At 38.3% G+C, this 15,993-nt stretch overlaps 2 protein-coding genes across 5 annotated transcripts in view; both read right to left on the bottom strand.

The window, feature by feature from the left end:
- LOC131942242 (sodium- and chloride-dependent neutral and basic amino acid transporter B(0+)-like) overlaps positions 1 to 15,993 on the bottom strand; it is a 298,846-nt gene that overhangs the window by 233,330 nt on the left and 49,523 nt on the right. The gene's annotated exons all lie outside the window — the stretch shown is intronic.
- LOC131942237 (zinc finger CCCH domain-containing protein 13-like) lies at positions 1,068 to 15,674 on the bottom strand (the record flags this gene model as incomplete). Its single annotated transcript, XM_059301982.1, has 5 exons — positions 1,068 to 1,188; positions 14,062 to 14,195; positions 14,360 to 14,424; positions 14,484 to 14,533; positions 15,556 to 15,674. Coding segments are annotated over 5 exons (489 nt in total), but the record flags the coding sequence as incomplete, so codon positions are not given.

The raw sequence follows: 15,993 nt of genomic DNA, 5'->3' as shown, positions 1-15,993 counted from the left end.
TCTAAGACTCTCTAGTAAGACAGCGGAAAAAAACCGGTTGTTGCACCACAAACCATATATGGTATTATAACAAAAGTCAAACTAAAAATAAAACATTACTAGACCTAAGTAGGTCGCACTGGTCCCAACCTTAGTTAATATACCAACCAGCACTGGTCACAACCTTAGTTAACATACCAACCAGCACTGGTCACAACCTTAGTTAACATACCAACCAGAGCTGGTCACAACCTTAGTTAACATACAAACCAGCACTGGTCACAACCTTAGTTAATATACCAACCAGAACTGGTCACAACCTTAGTTAACATACCAACCAGAGTTGGTCACAACCTTAGTTAACATACCAACCAGCACTGGTCACAACCTTAGTTAACATACCAACCAGCGCTGGTCACAACCTTAGTTAACATACCAACCAGCACTGGTCACAACCTTAGTTAACATACCAACCAGCGCTGGTCACAACCTTAGTTAACATACCAACCAGCGCTGGTCACAACCTTAGTTAACATACCAACCAGCACTGGTCACAACCTTAGTTAACATACCAACCAGAGCAGGCCACAACCTTAGTTAACATACCAACCAGAACTGGTCACAACCTTAGTTAACATACCAACCAGAGTTGGTCACAACCTTAGATAACAAACCAACCAGCACTGGTCACAACCTTAGTTAACATACCAACCAGAGCTGGTCACAACCTTGCTGAACATACCAACCAGTCTAGGTGGCTCCAATCAGAAGATGTCAGAGATTTTGAACAGCTCAAATGTCTGGTCTTGAGAGAAGAATTCCTCAATTCCCTCCCCGAAGAAGTTCGTCTACATATCCTAGATTCTAGGATATCTGACATTAAGAAGTGCTACTTTGGTAGAGGGTTGGCTTTTAGTGTTGTGGTACTATAATAGAGGGTTGGTGGTTAGTTTTGTGGTACTATGTTAGAGGGTTGGCTGTTAGTTCTGTATATATGAATGCTTTATTACATATTGGTTAGTTGATATAATATACAGACAACTCCCACCTAAAACAGATGATTACCTTAGTACTGAGAGTTACCTGAGCTAAATAATGAACAGGATGATGTAGGCAGCGGTAGTGCTGGAGTAGCTCCCACGGTTGGTCAGTGAGGGGTAGCTGTAGGGCGACATGATGTAGGTGGATGTGGCGGATGTGGCACTCAGCCTGTAGAAAGTTAACATAGTTCAAGGGTATCATTTTTAACCAATGGTATAATTTTAATAACAGCGGGTTTTTCTGTTGAAAGCGATATGTCTAATTCAGCCTACAGATTAATAACACGTAAACCTGATAGGTGTCATATATATATATATATATATATATATATATATATATATATATATATATATATATATATATATATATATATATATATATATAAAATCAAAAAGAGGTGATTGAGTGGGGTGTGGGGCGGTAGACTTTCTTCGGCCGGGATGCCCCCTCCCCTCGAAGAGTTGCCTGGAAGAAACTCTGGTGTTTGTAGAGGTTCGTTTTGACTGACCAACAACGCAAAGTACCCAGTCGTTTTTAATTTTGACAGGCAAAAACAAAGAAGGAAGTAGATCTTTGACAAATCAAACATAGAAACTTCTCGTTAATATTCGCAAAAACATGTTTTTAACATAACTATTATATATGTATATATATAATTACACATATATATATATATATATATATATATATATATATATATATATATATATATATATATATATATATACATTTATATATACATTTATATATATATATATATATATATATATATATATATATATATATATATATATATATATATATATATATATATATATATATATATATATACATATATATATCTGTTGGCGGGGACACCACGGAGGATTAAAAAAACTCTATCCCGCAATAATCGAAACATGATAACATTGTGCTGAGTGTTGACATCACTATCCTCTTATATGCCAAGGTAACATAAACAGTGGAACTCTACTTCACTTGCCCCATGGACCGTAACATTAAAAAAAGAAGAGAACTAATCATTTCCTTAATAAATTTTTTTTTTAAAATTCGCAAGTGATTCAAGGTTGAAAACATTATATCGCATCGTAAATAACAGTCGATGAATAACAAGTTTTCGTGAAGAAAAGATCCCCCCCCCCCCCCAAAAAAAAGCAAAAACAAAACAACAACAAACAGCAGATATTAACATAAAGGTATAAAAATATATTGAGAAAAATCCTTGCATTTCCTGTCACCTCTATTGAAGCTTAGCGCGGAAGTCGGCATATGTAGCTAAAACGGGTTTCTTTCTGTGTTTTCTTTGTACCCAGAGAGGATCCGGAGTGAGACGGAGACGCCTTTGACGAACAGAAAAATGAAGTTGAAAACTTGTTGACACTTAAAATGTTACTACTTTGTTAACATGAAAGTGTTAACAAGTTTGTTGTCTTTAAAGTGTTAACCAGTTTGTTAATATTAAAGTGTTAACAAAGTTTGTTAATATTAAAGTGTTAACAAAGTTTGTTAACATTAAAGTGTTAACCAGTTTTTTTGTCCTTAAAGTGTTAACCAGTTTGTTAATATTAAAGTGTTAACAAAGTTTGTTAACATGAAAGTGTTAACCAGTTTGTTGTCCTTAAAGTGTTAACCAGTTTGTTGTCCTTAAAGTGTTAATCAATTTGATGAAATTAAAGTGTTAACAAAGTTTGTTAACATTAAAATGTTAACCAGTTTGTTTGCATTAAACTTAATTAAACGAAAAGAAAAAGAAAGTTTAAGACTTGACGCTAAAGTTTTTACTCGTTTGTTAACATTAAAGTGTAAACAAGTGTCTTGCCATTTAAGTGTTAACTACTTTGTTGACATCAAAGGCAGAATATAAAATGTATTCCTGTTATTTAGATCAACATAATAAACAGGTCAACTAATTTTTTTACATATAGAAAACCTTCACCAGTGCTTATTAAAATGCAAATTTCTTTTCGACATGCTAACAGGTTTGAATCAGACGATAACATTCTGGTTAATCGAATAACGGGAACCTTTTGCAAAACATTCCTGTTTATTGTTTACATTAATTAATTATTTTTTGTACTTTTATTTTGGTTTACGTTATTTGTTATACTTATTTTTTTATATTTATTTTTTATACATACTTTATGCAGAGGTTATACGAGATTATATAAAAATGGTTATAGTTATCTAAACATGTCTAGCTACTTAGTTGAAGACATGGCCAATGTAGTGATACCACGAATCATAACTCCAATTAAGCCAAAGACACGTCACACGCCCCAACACAACCCATAAATAAAATCTAACCATTAAATTATGTCGTGATAACTAGAATAATTCTCCACAACTTGATGGAAAAATATATTACATTTCCAAAAATTAAATATAAAATAAATTTTCTTAGAAATAAAAAAAAATTACATTTTCAATGTTAGTAACAAATTACTACAAGATAGAACAATATTATTAAAAAATAAGATTTAAACTTTATTTTAGTTAAAACGATACAATAAATTCACGATCTCATGATCATAGAGATCGACAAATTACGTTGTAGGTTCCAACTCTCGACAATCTTTCTAGCAGAAGTACACCTAACACAATATTTGTTTTTTTTAAGTATAGCTAATCCTTCCTTTTTGTCTCTTATTTTAAATATATCGGACACTAATGCTAATTACGCCATCATAATGATGTAAATTAAAGATTGACTAAGGTATCAACTTGACATAGCCGTACGGTTTCTTCTGCTTTCATTTTAAAACGTCTGAAAGTCTAAAACAAAAAACTATGCCAAGGTGATTCTTACATGGTAAGTTTAGGTACTCTTTCAGATTAGCAGTCTAGCGCTCCCTTTACAAATATTATTAGTTAGAAAAAAAAAATACCACACTAGAATATTAGTTGAGGTGGAAGTTTTGTTTTTACAAGCTTTTATTTAACTCACTTCCTCTGTCGTCAGTCTGTCGTCAGTCTAGACGGAAACGCAGGAGTGAAAATTCGGACAGTTCTACTTGACCGACACGATTCACATTTGGCACGTGGGTCAAGACATGAAGACAATGCAATCTGAAACTAAATTTGACTTAATTGGATGCCTAATTGATTTTTTATGAATTAATTAAAATTTGGACCGAATTAGTAGGCATGTCTAGCCAACCACACCACACGCGTCATCAATAGCTGCGCCATCACGACCACGTAATGGCTGCGTTCAAAAACCATTGCGCGCCTACTGAACGTGATATTCAGTAGGCGCGCAATGGTTTTTAGTCATGTAACTCTATTGTAGATAAAACATGTAAAGTACTGAAAAAAAATTCATAAAAAACGTTTTAATAACAAGCTTTTATGTAATGATGCACTAAAAAGTAGAAAATAAATTATAGACTACTATTTAAATAACTATAAAGAAAAGCGTGGGTCTCTTCTCAAATATTAGTAAAGATATAAAATAGGTACTAAAGTACTAAAGTGCCCCACGCTTTTCTTTATAGTTATTTAAATAGTAGTCTATAATTTATTTTCTACTTTTTAGTGCATCATTACATAAAAGCTTGTTATTAAAACGTTTTTTATGAATTTTTTTTACAAGCTTTTATTTAACTCACTTCCTCTGTCGTCAGTCGACAGTCTGTCTGTCTAGACGGAAACGCAGGAGTGAAAATTCGGACAGTTCTACTTGACCGATACGATTCACAGTTGGCACGTGGGTCAAGACATGAAGACAATGCAATCTGAAACTAAATTTGACTTAATTGGATGCCTAATTAATTTTTTATTAATTAATTAAAATTTGGACCGAATTAGTAGGCATGTCTAGCCAACCACACCACACGCGTCATCACCTTCAATAGCTTCAATGGCTGCGTTCAAAAACCATTGCGCGCCTACTGAACGTGATGTTCAGTAGGCGCGCAATGGTTTTTAGTCATCTAACTCTAAATAAAACATGTAAAGTACAGAAAAAAAAATTCATAAAAAACGTTTTAATAACAAGCTTTTATGTAATGATGCACTAAAAAGTAGAAAATAAATTATAGACTACTATTTAAATAACTATAAAGAAAAGCGTGGGTGTCTTCCTTAACATTAGTAAAGGTATCCAATAGATACTAAAGTGACCCACGCTTTTCTTTATCTATCTATCTATCTATATACTACTAAAAGTCAAGTTTGTTTACATGTTTGAATATTTATTTTTTTGTTTGTTTGTTTGTTTGCCTGATCGACTATCTCGCATGGTTGCACTCATCGTGGAAAGCTGTAAAATAGTATGTAGGTAGAGAAAATTTTTTGTTTTAAGACAGACTGTTAATCACAAATTTATTTAAAGACGTTAATTAATTTATTGATTTATTCATAGTTAAATTAACCGTATTTTTTTAAAAATGTTAATACTTTGAATAAACTTTGTGGGGATAGTGACGTCCCTTGATGTGTTTACATTTTTGGTACAATAAAAATGGCGGACCCCATCATAGACTTTGTGGCCCATTCAAAAGTTTCACGCGTTACAAAGCTAATTTTCTGCCGGCTATAACTTAAACAATACGTCCGTTTGCTGTATTTATTACGTTCCAACACTTATATCAATTTTAAACTGTCTTTTTTCATTTAGTTTTACAATAAATTTCTCTAGATCTAAAGATCAGCTGTCGAAGGAAAGTTATTTATAGATCTAGATCTAGATCTAGAATCTAGGTCAAATCAAATCTAATTTTCTGTCGGTCATAACTTTAACAATACGTCCGTTTGCTGTATTTATTACGTTCCAACACTTATATCAATTTTCAACTGTCTTTTTTCATTTAGTTTTACAATAAATTTCTCTAGATCTACAATCTGTCCAAGAAAGTTATTTATTTATAGATCTAGATCTAGAATCTAAATCTAGGTCAAATCAAAAATTTATTAGTTATAGATCTTAATACAAACCAAAAAAGAAACGAGACTTTAGCAAACCAGTCGTAGATCTAGAATATAGATAATTCTATCTAGATTTAGATAATAATGAGTTTCTATATACTAAAATATTTTAGACCTTTATTATTTTGTATAAATCTTTGTTTCGACTATGCAAATTTTGAAGTGCTGGCTCCAGGGCGTATTTGCGCAGCTTAAGATTCATACGCTGCTTCTATACCGGAATTTTGCTAAATTATAAACGTAAATTCTAAATATAGCTCAGTCGTAGATCTAAAATATAGATAATTCTATCTAGATTTAGATAATAGTGATTTTCTATATACTAAACTATTTTAGATCTTTATTATTTTATATAAATCTTTGTTTGGAATATGGTAATTTTGAAATGCTCGCTCCGGGCCTATCAGCGTAGCTAATGATTAGATCTAGAAGATCTAGCAAGAAAAACTAAACTTAAGACCTAAGCAAGCGAGTCGTAGAATATAGATCTAGATAGAATTATCTAGGTCTAGCTAATTTCAGAACTTCTTTATTTTATATAAATCTTTGTTTGGCTAATTTAAGATTAAATTTAATTTGAAAGTTACTACTACTAGCCTAATATCTAGATCTATGCGCGGAGACTCAAAAGTATAGTATAAAAATTCATTTGTGACGTCACGAGTAAATAGCTAAGTTGGTAGCGTAGCCCGCTCTCATGTGGGTGGCACAGGTTCTAGACCAATATGTCAATGATATTTTTTTTCAATTTTTTTTTTAGATGTGAATGATAAAGTTGCCTATCTGAACTTGCCAGGATACAGGGCAGGTGAAGTAGAGTTCATCTGTTTCTTTGTCCTAAGCATATGAAAGGATAGTGTGGTCAGAGACATGCTCGGCTGGAATCGTTTTTTAAACGATAGAAACATGTTGTCTGAGACTTGGCGGGACACTGGGCAGGTGAAGTAGAGTTGAGTAGGTCACATGTGACGTCAGTATACGAAGGGATAGTCCGAAATCGGTGTTTTCGGTGTTTTTAAAAGATAAGAAACATATTTTTGAATGTGGGGTCTGTTTTTTGTGACGATAAGTGACACTGCAGTAGCGTAGCGAGTAGGGGGGGGGGGGGGCGGGAGGGGAGGCGGGGGGGGGAGGGGAGGGGGGGAAGGGGGGGGGGCGGGGGGACATATGTTGGGGCGCCAAAATCGTTTGGAAAAATAAATTGAAAGGTTGAGGGGGGTTCAAATCGAAAGTTTGAGTGGGGGGGTGCACATCAAAAGTTTGAGGGGGGGGGGGGGGGGGGTTGAAAATCGAAATCTTGGGGGGGGGGTTAAAATTGAAAAGTTTGTCCCCGGGCGCCGGGAAGGCTCGCTATGCCTCTGAGTGACAGACGTGATGTTTTTTTATGGATGACCCCCGAAACCCACAGTTATCCAACGGATGACGGGTATTCTAGTATACTACTAAAAGTCAAGTATGTTTACATGTTTGAATATTTATTTTTTTGTTTGTTTGTTTGTTTGCCTGATCGACTATCTCGCATGTTTGCACCAGTGTTTCTTCCAGACATTTTTCTCCGGGGGGGCACTTGAAATCTTCGGGGGGCGGTAAACTTTCTTCGGGGGGGCGGACACTGTTAAAAGTATAAATTGTCTATATAAATTATATAAATTTCATTTCGTTCGGGGGGGCGGTAAAAATTTTTCGGGGGGGCTTTGCCCCCCCGAAGAGATGCCTGGAAGAAACTCTGGTTTGCACTCATCGTGGAAAGCTGTAAAATAGTATGTAGGTAGAGAAAAATGTTTGTTTTAAGACAGACTGTTAATCACAAATTTATTTAAAGACGTTAAATAATTTATTGATTTATTCATAGTTAAATTAACCGTATTTTTTTAAAAATGTTAATACTTTGAATAAACTTTGTGGGGATAATGACGTCCCTTGATGTGTTTACATTTTTGGTACAATAAAAATGGCGGACCCCATCATAGACTTTGTGGCCCATTCAAAAGTTTCACGCGTTACAAAGCTAATTTTCTGCCGGCTATAACTTAAACAATACGTCCGTTTGCTGTATTTATTACGTTCCAACACTTATATCAATTTTAAACTGTCTTTTTTCATTTAGTTTTACAATAAATTTCGCTAGATCTAAAGATCAGCTGTCGAAGGAAAGTTATTTATAGATCTAGATCTAGATCTAGAATCTAGGTCAAATCAAATCTAATTTTCTGTCGGTCATAACTTTAACAATACGTCCGTTTGCTGTATTTATTACGTTCCAACACTTATATCAATTTTCAACTGTCTTTTTTCATTTAGTTTTACAATAAATTTCTCTAGATCTACAATCTGTCCAAGAAAGTTATTTATTTATAGATCTAGATCTAGAATCTAAATCTAGGCCAAATCAGGCAAATCAAAAATTTATTAGTTAGGCCCTATAGATCTTAAGGATAGGCACCACGGATAAAAATTTTTTTTTATTTAACACATTTCTGGTTGTTTAATAAGTTTATATAATTATAGTTGTTAAACTATAGACAAAAATAATATATAGCCGTCAATAGCAGTACTGGTTGCCATGGAAACCGCGAAAAGGTGTGAAAACTAACACCTTTTCAAATCGCTAAGGCTTTGTTCCCATAAGAGATTTTAAAAAGCGGATGAAAGATTTAGATTTCTCAAACCAAACTATACATTTCTACGTTTACTCATGGCGATAGCTTGTACTCAATTTTTAATACAAATTTTTACGAAAATTTATGTACAAAAATTAGGGGGTGGTGTTACATAAATATCAATATTTCCTAAAGTATTGTAGTAAACTTAATGTACAAACGTAGTTTTGTAGATGGTATCATGCTGAATGCAGGTGGAATGTTTTATTCTTGTATGACAAAGGGTTCCAAAGCCTTAGCGATTTGAATGTTGAATTTTGAGTAAAAATGCAAAGTTGAGAAAACGTGAAAAGAAGAGCGGGAAAAGGCACGGTGCGTTTTCTCTTATAGAAAACAGAAAAAAAACGTCTTGTTATATGTGGAAGAACCATTTGTCTAATAACATACGCTTTGATTTATGTTGTAAGTTTTAGACAGATTTTTTCTATGTAAGCAGAAAATATGTATACAACAGGTAATGAATGTATGACTATTAAGTATTACACATCCTATCAATCGAGCGGTATTCTCAGAACAGCTATCTTCAAACCAGATCAAGTTTTGTTTGTTAGCCGGTCTTCTCACTTCAAAATAATGTCTTTCTCTACTCAAATTGTAGCTTACACAAGTTTATTGCCTTATGATAATAGCCTACAACACAACACTGGGTACAACGCTTGAGGCTAGACACGCCCCCTCCACCCCACCCCACCGCTGGACAGTGCGTGAAGAACTGATGAGCCATAGATTACCAATGTTCATTCAACCGCGAATAACACATCTGTGTAGATAGGGTCAAGTACAGGGCCTAAGTGAATGCTTCTCAGCTATCCTATCTAGTATTTACATTCGTTGCTACCACACCCTATACGGAGAGATGGGCAAACACATTAACACATGTGTCGTATACAGTCCGGTGTAAAGCCTGATAAAAGCGTTCAAGCCTATCACAGCATGCCGTAACTAGATTATAAACGGGCCGTTGGTTGAATGGCGAGAAGGGAATGAAGGGGGTAAAGGGGATGGACAGTACATTCTTCAAACTGATAGTCATGTCCATGACGCATTGTTTCAGCTTAGTATAAAGCGTACGAAACAGTGTTTAATATTGTTCCAGTGATAATCAACAGTGCATTTCTAGGCCACGTTTCAATTACTAAACTTAATGTTGTACTATAACTTTAAAACAACAAATAGAAGAGTATACGCAAATGAGGTAAACAAACGAGACAGGCGATTGTTTTGTTTATCTAGAAACAAGATGGCTGCCTAGCACACGTGGTTAGTTGCAGCCTATCGTGAATTATTTTGATTTATGGTACTATAATATGATTGGTCAAGCGTATCAATGAATCTCTTCCCATTCATAATTTTTACGCGCATGCCCTTATATGGAGTTTGATATAAAATTTTACTTTGTAGAAAACAACTTCTATCTCACTTATTTTTAGAACACAAGAAAAGGTCACTACACCAGCGGGTACACGAGTGCTTGGCCCTTAGATTGCTGTAAAGTTTATGGTGCCTCGCGGGCCATAAATACATGTAATACCCGTTCGAAGATAGCCGCAGTCCGCGTAGTAGTGTGAAAACTTGCCGGGGGTACCATGTTTCACATCGCAATAAACGGATAACCGTAAGCTGTAGAAGTCCGAAATGTTCGGGTTAGATAGATAAAAGGTATTAGTATCGAATTAAGAAATAAAAATTTTGGGGAGAAAAATTACAATTTTATCGAAAACATGGGTATCTTGTTCCCTAATACAAACCAAAAAAGAAACGAGACTTAAGCAAACCAGTCGTAGATCTAGAATATAGATAATTCTATCTAGATTTAGATAATAATGAGTTTCTATATACTAAAATATTTTAGACCTTTATTATTTTGTATAAATCTTTGTTTCGACTATGCAAATTTTGAAGTGCTGGCTCCAGGGCGTATTTGCGCAGCTTAAGATTCATACGCTGCTTCTATACCGGAATTATTCTAAATTATAAACGTAAATTCTAAATATAGCTCAGTCGTAGATCTAAAATATAGATAATTCTATCTAGATTTAGATAATAGTGATTTTCTATATACTAAACTATTTTAGATCTTTATTATTTTGTATAAATCTTTGTTTGGAATATGGTAATTTTGAAATGCTCGCTCCGGGCCTATCAGCGTAGCTAATGATTAGATCTAATTTAGATCTAGATCTAGATTCGAGATCTAGATCTAGCAAGAAAAACTAAACTTAAGACCTAAGCAAGCGAGTCGTAGAATCTAGATCTAGATAATTCTATCTAGATCTAGCTAATTTCAGAACTTCTTTATTTTATATAAATCTTTGTTTGGCTAATTTAAGATTAAATTTAATTTGAAAGTTACTACTACTAGCCTAATATCTAGATCTATGCGCGGAGACTCAAAAGTATAGTATAAAAATTCATTTGTGACGTCACGAGTAAATAGCTAAGTTGATAGCGTAGTCCGCTCTCATTCGGGTGGTACAGGTTCTAGACCAATATGTCAATGATCTTTTTTTTCAATTTTTTTTTTTAGATGTGAATGATAAAGTTGCCTATCTGAACTTGGCAGGATACAGGGCAGGTGAAGTAGAGTTCATCTGTTTCTTTGTCCTAAGCATATGAAAGGATAGTGTGGTCAGAAACATGCTCGGCTGGAATCGTTTTTTAAACGATAAAAACATGTCTGAGACTTGGCGGGACACTGGGCAGGTGAAGTAGAGTTGAGTAGGTCACCGGTGACGTCAGTATATGAAGGGATAGTCCGAAATCGGTGTTTTCGGTGTTTTTAAAAGATAAAAAACATTTTTGAATGTGGGGTCTGTTTTTTGTGACGATAAGTGACACTGCAGTAGCGTAGCGAGGAGGGGGGCGGGAGGGGGAGGGGAGGCGGGAGGGGAGGCGGGGGGAGGTGGAGGGGGGAAGGGGGGTGGGGGGGGGACATATGTTGGGACGCCAAAATGGTTTGGAAAAATAAATTGAAAGGTTGAGGGGGGTGCAAATCGAAAGTTTGAGTGGGGGGGGGGGTGCACATCAAAAGTTTGAGGGGGGGGGGTTGCAAATCGAAATCTTGCGGGGGGGGGGGGGGGTTAAAATCGAAAAGTTTGTCCCCGGGCGCCGGGAAGGGTCGCTATGCCTCTGAGTGACAGACGTGATGTTTTTTGATGGATGACCCCCGAAACCCACAGTTATCCAACGGATGACGGGTATTCTAGTAGTTATTTAAATAGTAGTCTATAATTTATTTTCTACTTTTTAGTGCATCATTACATAAAAGCTTGTTATTAAAACGTTTTTTATGAATTTTTTTTACAAGCTTTTACTTAACTCACTTCCTCTGTCTGTCGTCAGTCGTCAGTCGTCAGTCTAGACCGAAACGCAGGAGTGAAAATTCGGACCCTTCTACTTGACCGATACGATTCACAGTTGGCACGTGGGTCAAGACATGAAGACAATGCAATCTAAAACTAAATTTGACTTAATTGGATGCCTAATTAATTTTTTATTAATTAATTAAAATTTGGACCGAATTAGTAGGCATGTCTAGCCAACCACACCACACGCGCCATCATCTTCGATAGCTGCGCCATCACGTTCAATGGCTGCGTTCAAAAACCATTGCGCGCCTACTGAACGTGATGTTCAGTAGGCGCGCAATGGTTTTAAGTCATGTAACTCTATTGTAAATAAAACATGTAAAGTACTGGAAAAAAATTCATAAAAAACGTTTTAATAACAAGCTTTTATGTAATAATGCACTAAAAAGTAGAAAATAAATTATAGACTACTATTTAAATAACTATAAAGAAAAGCGTGGGTGTCTTCCTTAACATTAGTAAAGGTATCCAATAGATACTAAAGTGACCCACGCTTTTCTTTATAGTTATTTAAATAGTAGTCTATAATTTATTTTCTACTTTTTAGTGCATTATTACATAAAAGCTTGTTATTAAAACGTTTTTTATGCATTTTTTTTTATTTTGTGCATACATCTTTAAATCTTTGACTGTTTAGGCTTAATGTATTGATCAACCCACGCATAGCAATTGTGACCGTGATGGGTTCTGGTCGAAGTAACTCAAGCATGACGGCTAAGGCAGTTGGGTCTTAATGCAAGTCACCCACAGTCTAAGGTAACACTTGACATGGATTGTCTTAAAGCATGTCATTCACAGTGTAAGGTAGAACTTGACATGGATTGTCTTAAAGCATGTCATTTACAGTGTAAGGTAGAACTTGACATGGATTGTCTTAAAGCATGTCATTCACAGTGTAAGGTAGAACTTGACATGGATTGTCTTAAAGCATGTCACCCACAGTCTAAGGTAACACTTGACATGGATTGTCTTAAAGCATGTCATTCACAGTGTAAGGTAGAACTTGACATGGATTGTCTTAAAGCATGTCATTCACAGTGTAAGGTAGAACTTGACATGGATTGTCTTAAAGCATGTCACCCACAGTCTAAGGTAGAACTTGACATGGATTGTCTTAAAGCATGTCACCCACAGTCTAAGGTAGAACTTGACATGGATTGTCTTAAAGCATGTCACCCACAGTCTAAGGTAGAACTTGACATGGATTGTCTTAAAGCATGTCACCCACAGTCTAAGGTAACACTTGGCATGGATTGTCTTAAAGCATGTCACCCACAGTGTAAGGGGACTTGTTTTCTCTCTCCCTAACTCTTACCGTCTTTCTAACTCCCAACTCTCTCCGTCCTTCTCTCTCCCTCCATCTCTCAATTCTTCTCTCTCCCTAACACTCTCCGTCCTTCTCTCTCCCTAACACTCTCCGTCCTTATCTCTCCCTAACTCTCTCCGTCATTCTCTCTCCCTAACACTCTCCGTCCTTCTCTCTCCCTAACTCTCTCCGTCCTTCTCTCTCCCTCTCTCCGTCCTTCTCTCTCCCTAACTCTCTCCGTCCTTCTCTCTCCCGCTCTCCTTCCTTCTCTCTCCCTCTCTCCGTCCATCTCTCTCTCCATCTCTCCATCCTTCTCTCTCCCTAACTCTCTCCGTCCTTCTCTCTCCCTCTCTCCGTCCTTCTTTCTCCCTCTCTCCGTCCTTCTCTCTCCCTCTCTCCGTCCTTCTCTCTCCCTCTCTCCGTCCTTCTCTCTCCCTAACTCTCTCCGTCCTTCTCTCTCCCTAACTCTCTCCGTCCTTCTTTCTCCCTCTCTCCGTCCTTCTCTCTCCCTCTCTCCGTCCTTCTCTCTTTTTAACTCTCTCCGTCCTCTCTCCCTCTCTCCGTCCTTCTCTCCCCTACTCTCTCCGTCCTTCTCTCTCGCTCCATCTATCCATCCTTCTCTCTCCCTATCTCTCTCCGTCCTTCTTTCTCCCTCTCTCCGTCCTTCTCTCTCCCTCTCTCCGTCCTTCTCTCTCCCTAATTCTCTCCGTCCTTCTCTCTCCGTCCTTCTCTCTCCGTCCTTCTCTCTCCCTAACTCTCTCCGTCCTTCTCTCTCCCTAACTCTCTCCGTCCTTCTCTCTCCCTAACTCTCTCCGTCCTTCTCTCTCCGTCCTTCTCTCTCCGTCCTTCTCTCTCCCTAACTCTCTCCGTCCTTCTCTCTCCCTCTCTCCGTCCTTCTCTCTCCCTCTCTCCGTCCTTCTCTCTCTAACTCTCTCCACTCTTCTCTCTCCACCTCTCTCCGTTCTTCTCTCTCCCTAACTCTCTCCGTCCTTCTCTCTCCCTAACTCTCTCCGTCCTTCTCTCTCCCAAACTCTCTCCGTCCTTCTCTCTCCCTCTCTCCGCCCTTCTTTCTCTCTAACTCTCTCCGTCCTTCTCTCTCCCTCTCTCCGTCTTTCTCTCTCCCTCTCTCCGTCCTTCTCTCTCCCTAACTCGCTCCGTCCTTCTCTCTCCCTCTCTCCGTCCTTCTCTCTCCCTAACTCGCACCGTCCTTCTCTCTTCTTAACTCTCTGTCCTTCTCTCTCCCTCTCTCCGTCCTTCTTACTCTCTAACTCTCTCCGTCCTCTCTCCCTAGCTCTCTCCGTCTTTCTCTCTTCCTAACTCTCTCTGTCCTTCTCTCTCGATCTCTCCGTCCTTCTCTCTCCCTAACTTTCTCCGTCTTTCTCTCTTCCTAACTCTCTCCGTCCTTCTCTCTCCCAATTTCTCTCCGTCCTTCTCTCTAACTAACTCTCTTCGTCCTTCTTTCTCCCTCTCTCCGTCCTTCTCTCTCCCTCTCACCGTCCTTCTCTCTCTTTAACTCTCTCCGTCCTCTCTCCCTTTCTCCGTCCATCTCTCTTCCTAACTCTCTCCGACCTTCTCTCTTCCTCTCTCCGTCCTCCTCTCTCCCTCTCTCCGTCCTTCTCTCTCCCTCTCTCCGTCCTTCTCTCTCTTTAACTCTCTCCGTCCTTCTCTCTCCCTCTCTCCGTCCTTCTTTCCCCTACTCTCTCCGACCTTCTCTCTCCATCTCTCTGTCCTTCTCTCTCTAACTCTCTCCGCTCTTCTCTCTCCACCTCTCTCCGTTCTTCTCTCTCCCTAACTCTCTCCGTCCTTCTCTCTCCCTAACTCTCTCCGTCCTTCTCTCTCCCTAACTCTCTCCGTCCTTCTCTCTCCTTAGCTCTCTCCGTCCTTCTCTCTCCCTCTCTCCGCCCTTCTTTCTCCCTAACTCTCTCCGTTCTTCTATCTCCCTCTCTCCGCCCTTCTCTCTCCCTAACTCGCTCCGTCCTTCTCTCTCCCTCTCTCCGTCCTTCTCTCTCCCTAACTCTCTCCGTCCTTCTCTCTCCTTAGCTCTCTCCGTCCTTCTCTCTCCCTAACTCTCTCCGTCCTTCTCTCTCCCTAACTCTCTCCGTCCTTCTCTCTCCCTAGCTCTCTCCGTCCTTCTCTCTCCCTAACTCTCTCCGTCCTTCTCTCTCCCTAACTCTCTCCGTCCTTCTCTCTCCTTAACTCTCTCCGTCCTTCTCTCTCCTTAGCTCTCTCCGTCCTTCTCTCTCCCTAACTCTCTCCGTCCTTTTCTCTCCCTAACTCTCTCCGTCTTTCTTTCTCCCTCTCTCCGTCCTTCTCTCTCCCTAACTCTCTCCGTCCTTCTCTCTCCCTAACTCTCTCCGTCCTTCTTTCTCCCTCTCTCCGTCCTTCTCTCTCCCTAACTCTCTCCGTCCTTCTCTCTCCTTAACTCTCTCCGTCCTTCTTTCTCCCTAACTCTGTCCGTCCTTCTCTCTCCCTCTCTCCGTCCTTCTCTCTCCTTAGCTCTCTCCGTCCTTCTCTCTCCCTAACTCTCTCCGTCCTTCTCTCTTCCCAACTCTCTCCGTCCTTCTCTCTCCGTCCTTCTCTCTCCCTCTCTCTGTCCTTCTCTCTCCCTCTCTCCGTCCTTCTCTCCCTAACTCTCTCAGTCCTTCTCTCTCCCTAACTCTCTCCGTCCTTCTCTCTCCCCTCTTATTATCTCCGTCCTTCTCTCTCCCTCTTT

The sequence above is a fragment of the Physella acuta genome, unplaced genomic scaffold, assembly GCF_028476545.2.
Source record: "Physella acuta isolate Inbredline_101_S28 unplaced genomic scaffold, ASM2847654v3 ptg000397l, whole genome shotgun sequence".
In the NCBI taxonomy this organism is placed as follows: domain Eukaryota; kingdom Metazoa; phylum Mollusca; class Gastropoda; family Physidae; genus Physella; species Physella acuta.
This window is presented reverse-complemented; position numbering and strand designations above follow the sequence as displayed.